Raw genomic sequence first — 21686 nt, 5'->3', positions numbered from 1 at the left:
ATGGACTGATTCGTGATAAAACGTAGCTTCTTTACCTTTTATTTTATTATTTTTTATTTTTTTAATGTTGCAACTTGTTATTATATCTGTTAAACGAAGCCATTAAATCTAACGAGTAATGCTGTCAACAACAACAGTAAAATTAACCAATGAGTAATTTTTGTTGCCATCAAATCTGTCTGTGTGTCCAATAGAAATTATCAAATGCTCTAATCATCAAATGTTTTTTCAAAAAGGCTTTAGGTGTGTCAGTTTTAGAGGAATAAAGAATTCACTGTTTTGTTCTGTGTAATCTTTGTGATTGACGTCAAATGAATACAATATCTTTGGTGATGGGACTTGAAATAAATGCCAAGACAATAACCTTGAGATGATCTACAAAGTTGCAATTATAACGAGAAGAAATCAAAGTAGCTTACGTTGGAACCATCCAATATGTCCAGCCCATCAAACGATAAAAATGGTACTAACAAAATTTAACATAACTAGCTAGTCTTAACATAACTAGTATGATGATAAAGGTAATTGGTTCAATGGAGAAAGTTAATGACCAATCAGTATCAGAATCGGCCTTTCCTTATCCTTGCCCACGCCATCGCTGCAACCACAACTCCTCCCATCTGACCCGAGCTTGATGCGATACTGTTAATTTCCCCCTGCATTCCCGAAAAGTTGGTCTCGTTAAGAGATAGTCATATTGTTTCAAAGCAAATGTGCGTTAGATTCTCATGACATAATAGTATAGATACACACCTCCAGAATCGTTAACATGTTTAGTCCTAAGTGTAAAATTCCCTGAAGATTAAAGAGTCAGGGTCTTTTAGTTGATTCAGAAGAGTTTCACTCATTATGACTACTATGTATGAAGAGAGTACTTACAGTCATTACAGGCGCTCGGAGCATCAACCCAAAGTATGTAGTAACTTTTGGGTAGAGAAACATATCGAGCAGCGTGATGGCAAACACAGGTCCTTCAGCACCCTGTACCAAATACAAAAGAGTTTACATCACCAGCATTTGTCTCACTCTCTATATATCAACTGAAGATTCCAGTCGTGTTCATGCTCAGACAAAGTCATTTAACTAGATGAGTAAAAAACGTACCAGCTGCGAAATGGGGAGGTTTGATTGATCCTCAATGACAACTCCTTCACCCTGTATGATTGACCAACCAATATCGGAGTTAAGGCCTTTTGTCTAAACCTCATAACTCCGTGTATCACATATAACATGTACTTCAAATGAATTGGCAAAACTACTAATTTGTGGACTTAGCATGATTTGAAATTAAGGAAACTATGCTGGTTGCTCTATATATACCTTGAGTGTAGCCAAGATAGCATGATGACTCAAGAAGAAAATGGAGCCACTAAGTGCTCCAGCAAAGTACATCTTCAAAAGGTAGAGCGGCCCCAAGGTTCTTGCAATCTAAGAACAAGAGATAAAGATATATAGGTAGCAAATTTTCCGAAAAGAACCAACTCAATATTTGTCTAAAGGATCGGACGTTTCTTCTTAAAGTTGCTGTCAGGTGAGCGGAATTAGTATTGTGAATATGTCCTCCAGTCAAATGTAAGTGGCCAGTTCAAAGGAAACAAAATGAATGCATTTCTCATCTGCTTTACGATAAAAGAAAGAGTCAATACTCTGGTTCCGAAGTAGTAGATTCCAACCATGTTGAAGATGATATGACTGGTTCCAATGTGACTAAAGCCCGAAGTTATGAGCGTGTGTATACGTCCAGACGCAAAACTGTACGTTGATAGCTGCCCAAATATCAAGGTTAATGATATCAAAGATCAGCCAAATCCAAGACAAGAAAAAAATTAGTTCTGAGTTATGAGGTTAGACCACAAAATTTTTAGCCTGAAACCCACCACATTGTAAATACAGCAGCATTCGCTATTATAACCCCAAACACTACACCATTAGCTCCATTAAACCAAGACTTCCTGCCAGAGGAAAACACAAGTAACCTTAAATGGAGCAGATGAAGAATCTTAAGATATCTGATGTCATTTCTATATCTGGAGAACAATCATATAAGGAGAAGGTCTGACCAGTGTCGACCTGGTAGTCTTTCTATAAAGGGAGAGAAGCGTCAAATGAGCGTTAAGCTGATCAAATCAAGAACTAGACAGAAATGGGAAAAAGCAAATAAAGCCTACTAATTTCTCATCTTCTCATCTAAATTCTCATTCACTTCCTTGTCTAGGAAGAGCCAAAGCACATTTTGACCAAAAAAGCTAATTAGAGTTGTGTAAAAAGGTCGATGATTTACCAATTCAGCTATTTCTAAACCCTAAATCAAAACCAGAAATTTCATCCTCAAGACAAGTTTATCTCAGACAAAAAAATGTAAATTACGTAGCTAACGAGAAGCAAATAGAGGTACACTAGAAAGCCTGAGGATCATAGAGCCAAGGGAACTCAGAAATTTTAGAACTTTTCCTTAGAAAGGTTCGAACTTTACTATGAAACCCATTCAAAATCACAAAAAGGGAGACGAAAAAGAAACAATACCATCCACGCTTTTGAAACCCAGTAAAACCCTTAGACTCGAATCCAACACTAGGAAGCTCAAAACTGGAGAACCCAACTCTAGATTCCAAAACGTTTCCGATTCTTCGCTTTAGATTGGTGTTTCCGAACGTGCCTGCGAAGAAGTCATGAACTTTCTCCAATGGCGATAGAGAAGGAACAAAGCGACGATTGATCAAAGAAGAAGAAGAAGATGAGCTGAGGCAAGAAGGAAGAAGATGGCTCATGAAATGACGGCGACTCTGACTCGGCTGCTTCTTCACCAGTTTGGTCAGCTGCGAAGAAGAAGAAGAACCAACGACGAAGACCCTGCGAGAGAAAATCGCATGCATTTTTTTCAACGCTTTTTTCTCGGAACTTAATTTTACCAGATGCATGAACACTACTAGATTGTCAGGAGGTATATGTGTTTGTTAAAAACGTCACCTTTTTCAAGGGCAATAAAAAAAGTGACGTCACTATACAATTAGTAACACTAGAAAATTAACAACTTATTTGTAAGTTTTTTTAAAAAAAAAACATATATAAAGTGATACTTTTTACCCGTTTAAGAAAATTGTAAAAGTTTTTTAACATGAAAATTTTCATCAAACCATCTATGACCTTTCCCATCTCCAAAATCAAATTTACAAACATTAAATTATCAATCGAGAAAATCTCACCAACTACAAAAAATAGGAATTACGGCCAAACTCTTATAAAATTGCTAACCTGATCCTAAACAATTACTTTCCTATTTGAGAAAATTTCCCTCAAGTTATATAGCCTTGATCACTGTTAAGTTACTTTAAGGTCATGGGTGCAAATTAGTCTCAGCGGTTCTGATTTTGTATCTTTGGTTCTTTACAACACACTCCAAAAGTCTACCACTCAAAGCTAAAGTTTCTATAAAATAATATTAATAAGCTCATTGTCACAAAATTTAACATAACCAGTATAATGATCAAGGTCAAATGAATATTTTGCAGCAAGTCCAAGGGTTTGATGGAGAAAGTAACATAATCAATCACTAGCAGAATCGACCTTTCCTTAACCGTGCCCACGCCATGACTGCAACTACAACTCCACCCAACTGACTCGAACTTGAGGAGACATTGTTCTGTTTCCCCTGCATTTCCAAAAATGTTGGTCTGGTTTTACTAAGATGCATAGTCAAATTGTCTCAAAGCAAAATGTGGATTAGATTGTCAAATCATACACACACACCTCTAGCATCTTTATCAGGTCGAGTCCTAAAAATAAGACTCCCTGAAGATTTGAAAAAGTGAGAGTTTTTAGATATGATTCAGAAGAGTTTCACTCATCATGACATGTATGTAGAGAGTCCTTACCGCCAATACAGGCACACGGATCACCAACCCTAAGTATGTAGTAACTTTGGGGTAGATGAACATATCGAGAAGCGTGATAGCAAACACAGGTCCATCAGCACCCTGTACAGAAATTGGAAAGAGTATGACAATCCAAAACATGAGCGTTGTGCATGGTTTTACAAAATCATTTAACTGGATGAGTAAAAAAAAACATACCTGATGCACAATTGGGACTTTTACTTGATCTGTAGGGGCTACTCCTTTGCCCTGTATGATTGACCAACCAATAACGATTAAAGAAGGTAAAGCATTTCGTCTAAACCCCACAATTCCACGCAACACATATAATAACATGTACTTCAAATGAATTGGAAAAACTACTAATCTGTGGACCTAGCATGGTTATGAAAATGAGAAAACTATGCGTGTTGCTCTTAATTACCTTGAGTGACGTAACAGAGAGAGCATGATTACTCAAGAAGAAAACAGAGCTACCAAGTGTTCCAGCAAAGTACAGCTTCAAAAGGTAGCGCCCTCCCAAGGTTCTTGCAATCTAAAGAACAAATGGGGGTCCATGTAAAGATAATCAGTTAATTTAATAAATCACATGAGCCAGATTAAGTGTAAGTAGCAAGTTGATAGGAAGCAAATGAAAGCATATCTCATCTCATTTACAAAAAAAAACAGAATATATATAGAAACAATTATTCAATGGAAACAAGGAAAAAGCCATACTCTGGTTCCGAAGTAGCAAAGTCCAATCATGTTCAAGAGGATTTGATTGGTTCCAACATTAGTGAAACCCGAAGTGACCAGCGTGTGTATGCGTCCAGTTAAAAAATTGTACTTTGATAACTGCCCAAATGCAAATATCCTGGTTAATTATACTAAAGATCCACCAAATCCAAAGTTTAGTAGTACTTTTTTTTTTTTTTTTGGTCAACAGTTTAGTAGTACTTAAGATCTAGTATATTAAACAAAACAAAAAATATATGAACTTTGAGGTCAGACCATAAAGTTTTTCATTATCCACTTTCTGTCCTTGGCTGAAACCCGCCACATAGTAAATACAGCAGCATTAGCTATTATCAATCCGAAAACTACGCCATTAGCTCCATTAAACCAAGATTTCCTCCTGACCGAGAAAAATGCACAAGTAAAAGGAAACCAATGAATAATAAAGTGTTACTTCTTTTTTATCTAGAGAACAATTTTTTAAAGGAGAAGGTGTAAACAGTGTGGAGCTGCTGCTAGGTCTATCTATAAAGAGAAAAACATCAAAAGAGCTTTGAGCTGCTCAAATCAAGAAGTACACAGAAATGGCAAAAAAAGCTAGTGAAGCCTTATTAATTTCTCATCCTCTTTTCTTGAATCCTGACATTTCTTTTTTCTTGGAAGAGCCAAAGCACAATTGACCAGAAAAAAAAAAAAAAAAAAAAAAAAAAAAAAAAAAAAAAAAAAAAANTCTCTGCATAACCCTACATCAAACTTTACTTCGAAACCGATTAAAAATCACGAAGAGGGAGACGAAAAGAGACAATACCATCCACGCTTTTGAAACCCAATAAAACCCTTAGACTCAAATCCAACACTAGGAAGCTCAGAACTGAAGAACCGAACTCTAGATCCCAAAACATATCCGAGTTTGTGCTTTAGATGGGTGTTTCCCAACGTGCTTGCGAAGAACCCATGAACTTTCTTTGGTCGGGGTAGAAGAGAAGGAACAAATCGGGTAGCCGAAGAAGAAGAAGAAGAGAGACCAGAAGGAAGAAGATGACTCAAGAAATGGCGACTCTGCGAAGAAGCGGCAACGAGGACGACCCTGCGAGAGAAAAATGCATACATTTTCCCCCTATCTGTTAATTTTTCAAAGTTGTACCAAATGGCGCAAACGCATGACACTTCTGATTTACTGTATTAAATCGTCATGAAGTGTGTGTTTTTTTGTTAGTGCAATAAAAAGTGATGCCACACTAGCAAATAATAACCAGAAACAGAAACAACTTTCAATTTAAGGACAAAAGATTCCCACCGGTTTAGGGAAATTGTAAATTTATAAAATTTGCAAATACTCATTAAACCAGACAATTGAATTAATCCCACTCAAGAAAAGGGCGAAAAATTACTAAATAAATAGTCGGAGCCTTTCTCAGAATAAGATAAAACTTTGAGGGTACAAGTATAATTATAAGAATCTTAACTTTTGTACAACATCATCGTCTTCTTCCTCCTTTGTCCCCACACTGAGAAGTGCATTCAAAGCCGAATTAAAAATGGCTTCAAATCTTAAAACTTTCATCAATCTCCGTGGCTACCCAATAACCCTATTCAACCAGAATCGATCACTATCTTCGAAACTTCTCGCACCTATCAACCAATCGCACTACAGGAAAAGAATCTTACTCGCGAATCTCCTTCAGAGGTATGGTTTCCCTCCTTCTTCTCTCCAACACTTCCTCTCTAGAAACAATCACCTTTTGAATTCGGATCTATCAGAGACCGAAACCTCTCTCGGTATCTTGTTATCGTTAAAACTCCCTCAGAAATCACTCGTTTCGTTGATCTGCGATTGCCCTCATGTTCTGCGATCAGAGTTCCTGAGGAAATGGAGAGTTCCTCTCTCCGACTGCGGTAAACGCGGAGTCACGTCTTCCGCGGTTAAGAGCGTTCTTGAACATTCTAGTAGAATTGGGTTTGGTCCAGATAAGTTTTATGACTGCGTAAGGGTTTTAAAAGGTTTAGGGTTTTGTGATAGTACTGTGAGTAGGATTTTAAGTTCATTCCCTGGTGTTCTTTTAGTGAACGAGGTTGAGATTCTCAGAAAGATTGAGTTTTTAGTTGGAATCGACATTGCTCGTGATAACATTGAGAGGTTCTTTCACGTTTTTCCTGAGATTTTAGGGGTTGGTACTGAGACTAGACTTAAGCCATTGCTTGATGAGTTTATGAAGATGGGGTTTAGTAAAGATGATGTAAAGAAAGAGATTGCTAGAGAACCGAGAGTTCTTGGTTTGGAGTTAGGAGAGCTTCCAAGGTGTTTGGAGTTGATCAACACATTGAAATGCCGGGAAGTGATCAGAGTTAGTATTCTCAGCAAGGGTGTATTCCGTGCTGGGTTCGAAGTGAAACTCAGAGTTGATTGTTTATGCAAATACGGGTTGATTCATAGAGACGCATTCAAGGTTGTGTGGAAAGAGCCGAGGGTGATCTTATATGAGATAGAGGAGATAGAGAAGAAGATTGAGTTTTTAACTAACCGAATGGGATTTCATATCAATTGCTTAGCTGATGTACCAGAGTATCTAGGGGTTAATCTCCAGAAGCAGATCGTTCCACGGTACAATGTCATTGATTACTTGAAACTGAAAGGCGGGCTTGGTTCTGATATTGGATTGAAAGGTTTGATAAAACCAAGCATGAAGAGATTCTATAATTTATACGTGAAGCCATACCCAGAGTGCGAAAGAATCTTTGGCAAGAGAAAAGAGCATGTCCGAGTGAAGAGCCGACATCCCGCAGGGCTTTGGAAGCTTATGAAGCCGTCTAGCCATCTAACAACAAAGGAAGATGTGGTAAACATGAAGTCCTTTATAGGGTCACTTGCGTAGTATATTTGGTTATCTGCTTGGCAAAAAGGTTTAGCTCTTACCATTGAAAGCTGCCTCACTTTACTACAAGCTGCTCTGAATCGATATGAGTTTGAGGAAACTTACATGAGCTTTGGAATCCGATTTCATGGCTTGATTGTTCAAAGGAAAATGCATACTCCTGACGGAAATTACTGAATAAATCACTCACTTCTTGTTCTGCATCCTGTGGAGGCAGAAGACATCTACCACATTGATAAGCACCAAAATGCATACAATCAATGAGGAGGCACGTGCAGATACAGACAACGAAGTAAAAAGACAAGAGGAGCGCAACAGATTGTAATAACCTTCTCATGTTCTCATGCTTATAGAAATTGTAGGCAGTGTATTGTGAGTGTAATGGTGACGCATGTGTCATCTGAAAGAGGGTTGATGTTTTTGGTGACGTGCTAGAAAGCTCCATAGAAGATGAATTTTCTACGATGTATCAATTGGGTTAAGAAATAGAGATTGACAGTTCCATTACTGGTTCCATTCTTAACGCAAACCTATTGCCTTCATCTCCAGTTGGCTGAATGACGAATTTTCTGACCAATTGTAAATTTGTAGTGACTTGGTTCTCAAAAGTTGTACGCTGTTCTATACTATTTGCTGTTTTAATTTTTTTTAAATAAATTTCGTTTGTATTTTAAATAATGAGAGACTCATTCTTTGTATTGGTTGAAGTTCTGATTAAAAAAAAAAAAACAAAAGAAAAAAATGAAACGACAAAAAACAATTGGTATCTTCACCGGAGGAAAACGACACCACCAAAGTCAGATGATTCACTCGATAATAGTTCAATCAAATTCGATGTTTACACGCTGTCTCCGATATGGTCCTTGTCATCTCCGCTAATCTCATCAATTAATTTGGATGTTCACACGATAATTCCCAAATTTATATCCATCTTCGATAAGACATGATCTATACTACAGCAAGAGGGAAAATTTTCAGATACATATGACTCGTGACAGATTGGAATATGTTACATAATCTGTTTGGATAAATAATAATATAATAAGTTTTGATATAATAAATGTAAATAATCAGCACGGTAATATTAATATATACAAATACTATGATCCATAGCTGATTGGATATAATATTTATTTTTATTTCACTATAATTTGATCGATCACAGAGAGTATCATATTTTTGTAATATGTTTGGAAATTAAAGAAGAAAAAACAATCGACTAAATGGTAATACAATGAGTATTGATAGAAAAAAAATGAAGTTAAAAAAAATATATATTATTATAATTTTGGTTAAAAATAAAAGAAGAATAAAAATAATGAGTCAAAACAGCAAATGAATATTTATCAATATGTAATTTAATTTGATCATGTAGAAGTAATAAAAAAAAACTTTTTAAAAGTTGTAAAGGTTGCATTAATAATAATTACACATTCACAATAAATGTTTTGACGGACTAACCCAAAGTAACCTAATAATAGATCTCTAACTTTAACCCAAAATATATAATTACCAATGAATGTTTCAAATTGAATTTAGCAATCCAAATTTTCTTATATGGTCTGGTTACCCAAAAGTATTTATATCAAAAATGGTTTAGATCATGTTTTTTATTTTCCAAAATACCCGTTATCGTTTCGCTCTTTCATGATATTTGAAATAAATATGTAGGTCTATAGATAAAACACCCAAACTTTCACTATTTTCTGATAAAAGATCTGATATAGAGATAGACATGGGAAGTGTATTAAACAACTTATGTTTAATATAAATCATCAAAATTGATGTCAATCAATTATAACAATTTGTATTTTAATGATTTTGGTATTATACATTAAAATATAATCACATATGTAAGCACAAAATCTACTTAATAATTGTTCCCAATTTAAAATATATACTTCGATTGTTTTTTTGTTAGGATATATCTATTTCAATTGTTTAGCTTGTTCAAAAAAGTAATAAAAACTGAATATACAATTAATGGATAAAATCTAAAATCAAATCGTTATATTTTAAAATTTAAAACTCTTTGGCAAGACTTTGATTAATTGGTTGTTTAGATTTATTTCTAAGCTTTATTTGAAGCTTTAATGTGAAAATTACGAAAAACTATCATTTTGAATCAACTTTATCCCATAATCTAATAATATATAATTTTGAATTATGATTTTGCTTGGTGAACTGATTTGAAATTTTGTGTCCTTATTTCGAGGATCTGAAACACAATTTTCGTTATTTATGAGTTCCCATTAATAGTGTTAAATCGTTATGGGTATGGAATATTGACACGAATGCTATATGTTATATGTATAGTAAAAAAGTTAATGAATCTAAACTTTCTCCTACTTACCGTGACAAAATAATAACTCTGAAACAAAACCAAAAAATAAAACATCAAAAAGGTATAGCATAATTAAACGCGTAATCTCGTAGAGAATGCCCACACACAATGTAATTGTATAGAAAAATTAGCAGGATACATGATAACTTGATAAGAACATAAACATACTCTTTCAATTATTTTTTCTAAACATAAGAATAAGCGTAAAAAACAATTATTTTGAAGACACGTACTCTGCATTTCGGAGTTAAAATGTCAGTTTGTCGTCTTGACATTCTCGTCTTCATTTGGCATACGTTCACAATCTTACCTACAACATTTGATTTGAAATAGAGAAGACATGTCAGATTATAGGGAATGTGTAAAACAAAACAAAAAACTGATGAAAAAAAACATTGATGCAAATTAAATAAATAATTTATGAAATCTATATATTTTTATATGAATGGATCAATAATTAAAAAAGATTTTTACTGAACCACTTCCAGGTAGAAGATGTTTCTAACGCCTTGAAAGATATGATCAAGTGTTGACCCTGGAATCCAAAAACATAAGAATATGCCCAAGAGTTTAGTAAAATCTTGAAAATAGCTATGAGAAGAAAACTGCAGGGATTTTTTTTTCTCTATTTTTTTTTGTTAGGTTGTTTTTGAGATAATCGACAGGGATGTATGCTTAGTATTTATTGGGAATATATTGTTCACGAAATTAAGTTTTCGTGGATTCAATATTTACCAAAAAAAAAAAAATCGTTCAAAATTTATGATGATGAAATAACAAAAATATAAAATTTATTAGAATCCTAACGATTAGTGTGTTTATGCATTAAAACTATCCTTCTACATTATCACAATTGCGAAAATATGTTAGTTACGAAATTTTAGTGATTTTAGATTGTTATTATAATTTCCATATAAGCTGCAAATTAATTATTAATCATTATTTTATTTTCAATATCTTCCCAACATTCCGTTAAAAAAAATGAAGATCCGTGTTTTTATTTTTTATATCCAAATTACTATTCAGGATCCGAATATGAACAACTCGGATCATAGTATGTTAGGTATCTTTTGATTTTTTTTTTTGTGTCTAAACTGTTTTTTTTCTTTATAATAGGGGCATTTTATGGAATTCTGTTTTTTTTTTTCTTATTTTCTGAAGTGTGCTCCCCAATGCTCCACACATTGTTTCTTTAATAATTAGAATATTTTGTTAAACATTGAGATCTCTTATATTGAATCGTTAATATAGTTTCCTAAAATATTTGAATTTATTATTTATAATGAATATAATTTCATAAAATATAGGAATGTATCATTTATAGTTAATATAGTTTCCTAAAATACTGGAATATTTTGAATCGAATTTAACACACGACTAACTGTTTTTAGAAAACTATAAATGTTTAATATTTAATTTAGAAAACTATTTGGAAAACTTAATATATTCGAAATTAATTATTTATGGTCATACCCATATCCAAAAATAGATACTAAATCTAAGTATCCATCATTATAAGTTATCTATACTAGTATTTTTGCAGCAGTTTTTGCTCAAAAATATTTTTTGGAAAGTTTTTACATTGAATGCTATTTAATGCTTATATTCATATCCAAACATGTTTAGTTAACTTTTTCTACTATCTTTATAACCAAACACAATTAAAATATTTTAAATATTTATATATAATGTTTTATAATTAATAAAGAGATTTAGAAGATTTATTCCAAATTAAAAAAAAATATTCTCCTATCATCTCTTTTTGATTTTAAAATTTAAATGTAGTGAATCATCACATAATACATAAAATTAATTNATCTGTTTGGATAAATAATAATATAATAAGTTTTGATATAATAAATGTAAATAATCAGCACGGTAATATTAATATATACAAATACTATGATCCATAGCTGATTGGATATAATATTTATTTTTATTTCACTATAATTTGATCGATCACAGAGAGTATCATATTTTTGTAATATGTTTGGAAATTAAAGAAGAAAAAACAATCGACTAAATGGTAATACAATGAGTATTGATAGAAAAAAAATGAAGTTAAAAAAAATATATATTATTATAATTTTGGTTAAAAATAAAAGAAGAATAAAAATAATGAGTCAAAACAGCAAATGAATATTTATCAATATGTAATTTAATTTGATCATGTAGAAGTAATAAAAAAAAACTTTTTAAAAGTTGTAAAGGTTGCATTAATAATAATTACACATTCACAATAAATGTTTTGACGGACTAACCCAAAGTAACCTAATAATAGATCTCTAACTTTAACCCAAAATATATAATTACCAATGAATGTTTCAAATTGAATTTAGCAATCCAAATTTTCTTATATGGTCTGGTTACCCAAAAGTATTTATATCAAAAATGGTTTAGATCATGTTTTTTATTTTCCAAAATACCCGTTATCGTTTCGCTCTTTCATGATATTTGAAATAAATATGTAGGTCTATAGATAAAACACCCAAACTTTCACTATTTTCTGATAAAAGATCTGATATAGAGATAGACATGGGAAGTGTATTAAACAACTTATGTTTAATATAAATCATCAAAATTGATGTCAATCAATTATAACAATTTGTATTTTAATGATTTTGGTATTATACATTAAAATATAATCACATATGTAAGCACAAAATCTACTTAATAATTGTTCCCAATTTAAAATATATACTTCGATTGTTTTTTTGTTAGGATATATCTATTTCAATTGTTTAGCTTGTTCAAAAAAGTAATAAAAACTGAATATACAATTAATGGATAAAATCTAAAATCAAATCGTTATATTTTAAAATTTAAAACTCTTTGGCAAGACTTTGATTAATTGGTTGTTTAGATTTATTTCTAAGCTTTATTTGAAGCTTTAATGTGAAAATTACGAAAAACTATCATTTTGAATCAACTTTATCCCATAATCTAATAATATATAATTTTGAATTATGATTTTGCTTGGTGAACTGATTTGAAATTTTGTGTCCTTATTTCGAGGATCTGAAACACAATTTTCGTTATTTATGAGTTCCCATTAATAGTGTTAAATCGTTATGGGTATGGAATATTGACACGAATGCTATATGTTATATGTATAGTAAAAAAGTTAATGAATCTAAACTTTCTCCTACTTACCGTGACAAAATAATAACTCTGAAACAAAACCAAAAAATAAAACATCAAAAAGGTATAGCATAATTAAACGCGTAATCTCGTAGAGAATGCCCACACACAATGTAATTGTATAGAAAAATTAGCAGGATACATGATAACTTGATAAGAACATAAACATACTCTTTCAATTATTTTTTCTAAACATAAGAATAAGCGTAAAAAACAATTATTTTGAAGACACGTACTCTGCATTTCGGAGTTAAAATGTCAGTTTGTCGTCTTGACATTCTCGTCTTCATTTGGCATACGTTCACAATCTTACCTACAACATTTGATTTGAAATAGAGAAGACATGTCAGATTATAGGGAATGTGTAAAACAAAACAAAAAACTGATGAAAAAAAACATTGATGCAAATTAAATAAATAATTTATGAAATCTATATATTTTTATATGAATGGATCAATAATTAAAAAAGATTTTTACTGAACCACTTCCAGGTAGAAGATGTTTCTAACGCCTTGAAAGATATGATCAAGTGTTGACCCTGGAATCCAAAAACATAAGAATATGCCCAAGAGTTTAGTAAAATCTTGAAAATAGCTATGAGAAGAAAACTGCAGGGATTTTTTTTTCTCTATTTTTTTTTGTTAGGTTGTTTTTGAGATAATCGACAGGGATGTATGCTTAGTATTTATTGGGAATATATTGTTCACGAAATTAAGTTTTCGTGGATTCAATATTTACCAAAAAAAAAAAAATCGTTCAAAATTTATGATGATGAAATAACAAAAATATAAAATTTATTAGAATCCTAACGATTAGTGTGTTTATGCATTAAAACTATCCTTCTACATTATCACAATTGCGAAAATATGTTAGTTACGAAATTTTAGTGATTTTAGATTGTTATTATAATTTCCATATAAGCTGCAAATTAATTATTAATCATTATTTTATTTTCAATATCTTCCCAACATTCCGTTAAAAAAAATGAAGATCCGTGTTTTTATTTTTTATATCCAAATTACTATTCAGGATCCGAATATGAACAACTCGGATCATAGTATGTTAGGTATCTTTTGATTTTTTTTTTTGTGTCTAAACTGTTTTTTTTCTTTATAATAGGGGCATTTTATGGAATTCTGTTTTTTTTTTTCTTATTTTCTGAAGTGTGCTCCCCAATGCTCCACACATTGTTTCTTTAATAATTAGAATATTTTGTTAAACATTGAGATCTCTTATATTGAATCGTTAATATAGTTTCCTAAAATATTTGAATTTATTATTTATAATGAATATAATTTCATAAAATATAGGAATGTATCATTTATAGTTAATATAGTTTCCTAAAATACTGGAATATTTTGAATCGAATTTAACACACGACTAACTGTTTTTAGAAAACTATAAATGTTTAATATTTAATTTAGAAAACTATTTGGAAAACTTAATATATTCGAAATTAATTATTTATGGTCATACCCATATCCAAAAATAGATACTAAATCTAAGTATCCATCATTATAAGTTATCTATACTAGTATTTTTGCAGCAGTTTTTGCTCAAAAATATTTTTTGGAAAGTTTTTACATTGAATGCTATTTAATGCTTATATTCATATCCAAACATGTTTAGTTAACTTTTTCTACTATCTTTATAACCAAACACAATTAAAATATTTTAAATATTTATATATAATGTTTTATAATTAATAAAGAGATTTAGAAGATTTATTCCAAATTAAAAAAAAATATTCTCCTATCATCTCTTTTTGATTTTAAAATTTAAATGTAGTGAATCATCACATAATACATAAAATTAATTAAAAAGGTATATTTTTCCTGCATATATTGTGATTTGAATTTTTTTAAACAAACATATATTACTCAATTAATATAAAAAGTGTGTGTTCAACATACATATATAGTAAATTTATTGTATATAGTAAATTATAAAATTTTAAGAAGTTTATAATTTATAACTAACAAATCTAAACTTAAAAAAAAGTTAAAAAATTATAAATATTTAAACATATTAAATTTTAAAAATTACACAAACGAGTTATATGACATGACAAGTTATATGATATTGCAAGATTGAATTAATAATACTAAAAAATAAACTATCAGTAATATAATATTTCAATACAGGTTAAATCCTCATTTTAATGTTTTAACAACAGCAATATAAAATATGTCGAATCAAACTGATTTCATTAAGATTGTAGTAAAGAAAAATTATTATGCGGTATACCATGATTTATATATTAAATCACTAAAATTAACAAAAGAGTATATTAGCAAAATTAGTATTAAAATAGTGCATTAACAAAAAAAAAACTTACTCCGCGGTGTACCGCGGGTTATAATCTAGTAACCAATTATAAAAAGAGTTAATCATTTATTTCTTTAAAAACTGTTAACATTATTTTAGGAAGTTTTTTATTTTTTTAAATTATGTAGACAATTAGATCTGTTTGTCAACATGGATATATGATATGTTTTGTGTTTTTTTTTAGCTGTGAGTGTACTCTCCAATTAATAGTATAGATGTTCTCAATTGTAAGGATACTACTAGTACTAGTTATGTATTTTTAAAATCGGTAATGACTTGGTTCTTGAGAGATGTTTCATATGTAATTTATACCACTGGGCCTATCACAGTTTGGTAAATTCTATAAAAAAATAAAAAATCAATTCTGAGCCAGGCCGTGTACTAGTAGTTATAGAAGTAGGATTTTTAAAATAAAAATAAAATTTTTTATTAATGAACTTATTCAAGTTTTGGAAAAAAAAAATTGTTTCACACAAAAAAAAAACCTTTTCTGCAATTTTTTTTTGTTAGCTATTGATGATGAATTAGAAACTTCAAGAGAAACGACTGAATACTACTATTAGTTTAGAATTTTAGAAAACTTTAAATCATAAAAAATAATGCATTTATAATCAACATTTAATATATTTTGTTGGATAGTTAGAAGTATATAAAGCATCATATCAGTAGAATAGCTAATTCAGCAATAAACGACCTTGTTAGAGAACAATTTGATACAATGAAGTATATATATTAATGCTACGTGGTTGTTTAATAATAAAAAAAAAAAGAGTAGATATTGTGGACTAAAGATACTGAAGCCGAGCAAAGGTGCGACAGTTGGTCAAAGAACATCTTTGACTTGGTCAACGTATCTAAAACAACGGTTTTCTGTTAGTATCTAATTTTTAAAGGGAAAGGACTCCACAAGACTTGTGACTTGTGAGCTGTGTGTGACATTTGCTTTCTCGTTAAGCATATTATCACAAAGCCAGCTTTAATTGTCTCCACAGTTAAGACAACCTATGACCTTACCTACACACAAACATATACGGATCGGATATACATACATACATGGGAGCGTTCTTCAATTTTTGTATGGCATATGTATAAATGTTGTAAGGGAGACAATTTTGTGGTTAACGAGGTCAGATGCTATGTTTGGTCGATACCCTGCATCACCCATGGCCACCATATTACTATGTTTCGTGACGTAATTGATGATTATGTTATATATCAATATTTATCATCCAAACAAGCTAATATATATGAATAATATGATTCAATTAAGCCTATAATAAATGTTTTAGTGGTCAGTATTTTGATTCAATAACCCTTAGCTATGCAATTCATGAAAACAATGTTGTGCATCATTAGATTAACACCATCGATAAAACATACTTAATGTAAAAACGGAAATAGTAGACTAGTAGTTTTTAACTATGATAAACCATCCAATTTTTTCATATGGATCCACACCATACCCTGACTGAAGCCGGACTGTATGCATGGTATCCGAGGCTAGAATAATCTCATCAATATATAATTAGTTGATTATTTAGCTCATCAACGTCTAAACTGATATTTATATTCCTATAAGGCTATAAAGATACAATATTACACAACCCTTAATAAAAATGAACAATATAACGGACCTTAGAAAATATATATACTCGGTTTAACATTTTTATCCTGTAATTGTCCAACACAAATACAAATTAGTCCAAGGACCGATCTCCATCCCCCGGTTTTAAAAGTTAGTATTAAAATATACAATAAGTTTGCATGGAAGGACCGACACTGTCGACTCATGTGCGTTTTTAAGAGACAATGAGGAAACAGCGACTTTTTTGTTGGGTCAAAGGGAAGCAAATCCATCTTGTTGGTTAACGATTTCATTCAATATTCATTATTAATTTGATAATTTCGGTGGATTCCCCCAATGGAATATCTAGGTTGAAATAACGTCCATACGTTCATATTTATGGGTCTTTAATTAACTCTATATATTAGTATTATTCAACAATTTTACATAGTATACATACGCGGCATCTAATTAGTGAGCTATATATATGGCTAAGATACATTTTTTTCATAGATTTATGAGATGGTCGGAACTCGGAACACACCGACATATATATGATACTACTATGTACATCAAAACATGAAAGTAGCTTTAGTTTTATAGCCTGTTCGCCTATAGTTTTCACTGTTTTTTCAAGTCCAACTAGGTAGCCAACCCTATATAACTCATTCACATTGCAGTCAAAACCTATTTATAAAATTTAACCGACCACTTGACATTACAAAACTATCAATTATCATATACATAGTAGGTTACATATGTAATGTGAATGCAGTTAGTTGTACTTGAAAAAACAGTGAACTATCATACCATTAGTAGTTCTTGACACACCGTGGACTATCATATACAAATTCGCGACATATAGTTTTATGAAATATTTTCTTACATGCTTTATCCATAAGAAAAGATTTATCCATTATTAGTTCTTGAAAACATTGGACAACCAATTCAATTCAATGTAGGTTATATAGTGGTTTGTGCTAATGAGTGTTACTTTTAAAATCGATCATTGATAGTGTTACTTTTAAAATCGCCTAAAATATACTGTTAACAAACAAAAACTGAAAAGATATTCTGATATTTCATCCGACATAGTTATTGGTATCTGTAAGATTTTATCGACTGGCAGGTAGGAATTAGTACAAACAATAAAGAATTCTAAATTATGAAAGAATAACCAAAGTATCTATTTGTAATAAACTTGGCGAAAATTACTATGTTCTAACCATTGTCATCGAGTATTCTAATGAAAAAAATATAGGTACACTTATAAAATAAAAAATATGTAGGTACAATAATGGCTCAAATTTGCATGACAAGTCGAAACATCAAACATGTATAAACCATGCAACGAAAGGGCAAAAACTCCATCAAATCAAATGAAAAAATAAGCGGTGCAAGTTGTATTGTATCTTTCCAATGAGTCTTACTTAAGTCTTAACATGGTTGGTTAAAGTATGCCTGGCTGGAACTTTACTAAATAAAATATACTTATTAATCGATCTAACCCTAGTTCTATTTGACCATTATAAAAGACACGGTCTCACTCTACCGTATCATCATCAAACAGTTTCTTCTCTTTAACTTATTAGCTTAAGAAAAACCCCTAATTTTTTCTTCAAGAAAATGGCTATTGATACATTCCTTTCCTTCGTTTCTCGATCTGGACCTTCTCCATTTATGAGTCTCGAGCTTTGCCTCAGCGTTTTCCTCTTCATCTCCCTTTTCGTTTTCTGGTTGACTCCAGGTGGCTTTGCTTGGGCACTCTACAAAGCTCGTTTCCATACCCGACCTGACTCCAAAATTGGTCAGGCCGCTATTCCTGGCCCGTCTGGTCTTCCCATCATTGGCCTCCTCTTGGCTTTCATCAACAATGCATTGACACACAGAATCCTCGCCGATATTGCTGACACTTGCAAAGCAAAAGCTCTCATGGCGTTTTCCGTCGGGTCGACCCGGTTTGTGATAACCAGCGAACCGGAGACGGCCAAAGAGCTTCTGAATAGCTCTGCTTTCGCAGACCGACCCGTGAAAGAGTCTGCTTACGAGCTTCTCTTTTATAGAGCCATGGGGTTTGCTCCCTTCGGTGATTACTGGAGAGAACTGAGGAGAATCTCTTCTACCCATCTCTTCAACCCCAAGAGGATCTCCGGGTTTGGCGAATCCCGCCAAAAAATTTGCCAAAACATGGTCAGAGAGATCAAGAACGCAATGGAAACTTATGGAGAAGTGCAGATAAAAAAGATTCTGCATTTTGGATCACTCAACAACGTGATGTCTAGCGTTTTCGGTAAAACATACAACTTCAACGACGGCATTGTCTACTCTAAAGAGAGCAATGAGTTGGAGCATTTGGTTTCCGAAGGCTATGAGCTTCTCGGAATCTTCAACTGGAGTGATCATTTCCCTGGAATGAGATGGTTGGATTTACAAGGCGTGAGGAGAAGATGCCGTATTCTGGTCTGTAAAGTGAATGTTTCCGTTGGTAAGATAATCACCGACCACAAATCAAAGAGGTCTCTTCGTGATAATCAAGAAGAGATCACTTATGATGATGACTTTGTGGGTGTCTTACTTGGCATGCACGGCAACAGCAAGCTTTCTGACTCCGATATGATCGCCGTCCTTTGGGTATGAATACGAGTATATGCATATACATCTTTTGGGTTAAGGAGTAATTAACATAATCTAAACGTTTTTTTTTTTTGGTATAGGAAATGATTTTTAGAGGAACAGACACGGTAGCGATTCTATTGGAATGGATCCTTGCGAGAATGGTTCTTCACCCTGACATTCAAGCCAAGGCGCATGCCGAGATCGATGCTATCATGGGTGACTCGGGACGTCAAGTCTCAGACTCAGACCTCTCCAAGCTTCCATACCTTCGTGCCATTGTCAAGGAAACCCTAAGGATGCACCCACCAGGTCCTCTCCTCTCATGGGCTCGTCTATCCATCCACGACACTCAGATCGGGGCCCACTTTATTCCCGCTGGAACCACGGCAATGGTCAACATGTGGGCTATAACCCACGATGAAAAGGTCTGGCCGAAAGCTCATGAGTATAAACCAGAGAGGTTTCTTGGTGTGAAAGAAAGTGATAACTTCCCCATCATGGGGTCAGATCTGCGGCTTGCGCCCTTCGGTGCTGGACGTAGGGTCTGTCCCGGCAAGTCAATGGGTTTAGCCACCGTGGAGCTATGGCTAGCTCAGCTGCTAGGAAGATTTAAGTGGGTCTCATGTAGGGAAGTGGATTTGAGCGAGACTTTGAAGCTCTCTTTGGAGATGAAGAACCCTCTTGTGTGCAAGGCAATCCCTAGGGTCTAAGTAGGGTTTCATAGACTATCAAACATTATGCACTTTCGTTCTCTCTCTGGGTTTGTCTGATTTCCCATGTGAGATGTCTTTAACTAGTGACTTTTTTTTTTTTTCGTCACCACATCGGAATAATTAATCTAAAACTTGTACCAGATTTGATATATAAAAGTCAAATTAATAAAATTCCATTTCTTAGTTATGTTTAGTTAATCAGGAATATAATACCAAGAGAAAATGTTGAAGTGACCTTTTATTTTATCAAAACACAAATGTACTGTATTTGGTATATACTAGTTAATTATTATATTACAGTTTTATAATTTTAAAGATTGATAACTTGGTACGTATTTAGTTTTTTTGTTCGGATAACAAGTGACCAATATAGAAGTCAAATATGGATAACCTTGTATGCGGGCACATGGGGGCAGATATAATCAAAAGCTTACTCCCTAGTTCAATCCATCATCTCAACTAAGTCAAGCAATCAATGTTGGAATTCAATGAAAGATTAAAAGATATCGTATAGAGATTTCGTAGAAAGACTTCATACCTGAAAGATAAACAAAATGAAAAAACTTCATTTATGTAATTATTCACAATGGCCAATTAGTTTCGAATAATTAGATAAAAAAACAAGAACAATAAAGAAAAAGAATATATTCACATAATTACATGCAACCAGATAGACAACAAAACCTCCTTTCTCCCCATTTTCTTAATTATCAGTATTCTATCATCTTTACATATTGCAGTGGAAAATTATCTTACGCCCCGATTATCTAATTCGGTCGAATGCCATCATCTGTTATGAATTAAAAATTATATAAAAATATCAATTAGACAACCAGTAATGATAATATATATATAATAGACTAATAGTGAGACTTCTTGATATATCTAACTATTTGTCTTAATTAGTTGGACATAACTAACAACCAAAGAACCTAATATAAATTTTCTACACGCTGGGTAGAAAATGTACATAATCAACCAAACAAATGAAGAAATAATACGAAAGGTTGTGCTTAAGTGTTTATGAAGATGGTTTAATAATGAAATGATTTTTAACAGCCACTCGTTTTTAGTTGTAAATTTGTAATCAAGTGAACTAATAGCTTTCTGAACAAAAAAATGTTGCATTTCTTTAGTTTTGAAGTGCAATAAGGTAATGAAGAACCTTTTTATCTTATTTATTACTGTGTGGAACTCCCATTTAATCATTTGATATGTTCAATAATACTAAAATTTATATTAAACTAATGATGCCCAATCAGACCAACCAAAAAAGAAAAATTGATCAAAGAAAAAGTTGAAATCTTTGTTGTAGAATTCTAAATCATTATATGTTTTAAGTATTTTCAAATCCAATATAAAATCTTAATTAAGCGAGTTAGATATTTAAAAAAATTAACTTGATAAACAAATGTGTTACAAAAAATAAAACTACAATCAAATAAATATAAAATTATTTGAATGAGTAAAAGATATATATACAAGTGTCATGGTCTCCATCTAAGTAATGTCATTACT

At 32.0% G+C, this 21686-nt stretch overlaps 4 protein-coding genes across 4 annotated transcripts; 2 read left to right on the top strand and 2 right to left on the bottom strand.

Annotated features, from left to right (window-relative positions):
• Positions 527-2888, bottom strand: LOC104751284 (rhomboid-like protein 17, chloroplastic). The gene is made up of 8 exons (XM_019238059.1): positions 2524-2888; positions 1913-1952; positions 1647-1766; positions 1321-1428; positions 1105-1155; positions 880-981; positions 754-795; positions 527-656 (listed from the first exon to the last, which is right to left on the bottom strand). The coding sequence occupies exons 1-8, from the start codon at positions 2871-2873 to the stop codon at positions 561-563; spliced, it is 909 nt and encodes a 302-aa protein (XP_019093604.1). The 5' UTR covers positions 2874-2888; the 3' UTR covers positions 527-560.
• On the bottom strand, positions 3551-5699 carry LOC104753835 (rhomboid-like protein 16, chloroplastic). The gene is made up of 8 exons (XM_010476028.1): positions 5398-5699; positions 4866-4986; positions 4590-4709; positions 4297-4407; positions 4071-4121; positions 3873-3974; positions 3748-3789; positions 3551-3649 (listed from the first exon to the last, which is right to left on the bottom strand). The coding sequence occupies exons 1-8, from the start codon at positions 5697-5699 to the stop codon at positions 3551-3553; spliced, it is 948 nt and encodes a 315-aa protein (XP_010474330.1).
• Positions 6090-7991, top strand: LOC104751283 (transcription termination factor MTERF15, mitochondrial). Its single transcript, XM_010473201.2, has one exon. It carries the CDS (start codon positions 6128-6130, stop codon positions 7460-7462), a length of 1335 nt encoding a protein of 444 aa, XP_010471503.1. The 5' UTR covers positions 6090-6127; the 3' UTR covers positions 7463-7991.
• Positions 18424-20303, top strand: LOC104751282 (cytochrome P450 78A5-like). Its single transcript, XM_010473200.2, has 2 exons — positions 18424-19470; positions 19554-20303. The coding sequence occupies exons 1-2, from the start codon at positions 18466-18468 to the stop codon at positions 20163-20165; spliced, it is 1617 nt and encodes a 538-aa protein (XP_010471502.1). The 5' UTR covers positions 18424-18465; the 3' UTR covers positions 20166-20303.

Source organism: Camelina sativa, chromosome 16 (genome assembly GCF_000633955.1).
Source record: "Camelina sativa cultivar DH55 chromosome 16, Cs, whole genome shotgun sequence".
In the NCBI taxonomy this organism is placed as follows: domain Eukaryota; kingdom Viridiplantae; phylum Streptophyta; class Magnoliopsida; order Brassicales; family Brassicaceae; genus Camelina; species Camelina sativa.
This window is presented reverse-complemented; position numbering and strand designations above follow the sequence as displayed.

Excerpts from the sequence above, each read along its gene's own strand:
- LOC104751283 (XM_010473201.2), top strand. The coding sequence starts at position 6,128 with ATGGCTTCAAATCTTAAAACTTTCATCAATCTCCGTGGCTACCCAATA.
- LOC104751284 (XM_019238059.1), bottom strand. The coding sequence starts at position 2,873 with ATGCATGCGATTTTCTCTCGCAGGGTCTTCGTCGTTGGTTCTTCTTCT. Across the intron at positions 1,953-2,523 it reads GGGTTTCAAAAGCGTGGATG|GAAGTCTTGGTTTAATGGAG; the intron begins GTATTGTTTCTT and ends TTCCTCTGGCAG. Across the intron at positions 1,429-1,646 it reads TCTACTACTTCGGAACCAGA|ATTGCAAGAACCTTGGGGCC; the intron begins GTATTGACTCTT and ends TCTTGTTCTTAG.
- LOC104753835 (XM_010476028.1), bottom strand. The coding sequence starts at position 5,699 with ATGTATGCATTTTTCTCTCGCAGGGTCGTCCTCGTTGCCGCTTCTTCG. Across the intron at positions 4,987-5,397 it reads GGGTTTCAAAAGCGTGGATG|GAAATCTTGGTTTAATGGAG; the intron begins GTATTGTCTCTT and ends CTCGGTCAGGAG. Across the intron at positions 4,122-4,296 it reads TCTCTGTTACGTCACTCAAG|GGCAAAGGAGTAGCCCCTAC; the intron begins GTAATTAAGAGC and ends TCAATCATACAG.
- LOC104751282 (XM_010473200.2), top strand. The coding sequence starts at position 18,466 with ATGGCTATTGATACATTCCTTTCCTTCGTTTCTCGATCTGGACCTTCT. Across the intron at positions 19,471-19,553 it reads ATATGATCGCCGTCCTTTGG|GAAATGATTTTTAGAGGAAC; the intron begins GTATGAATACGA and ends TTTTTGGTATAG.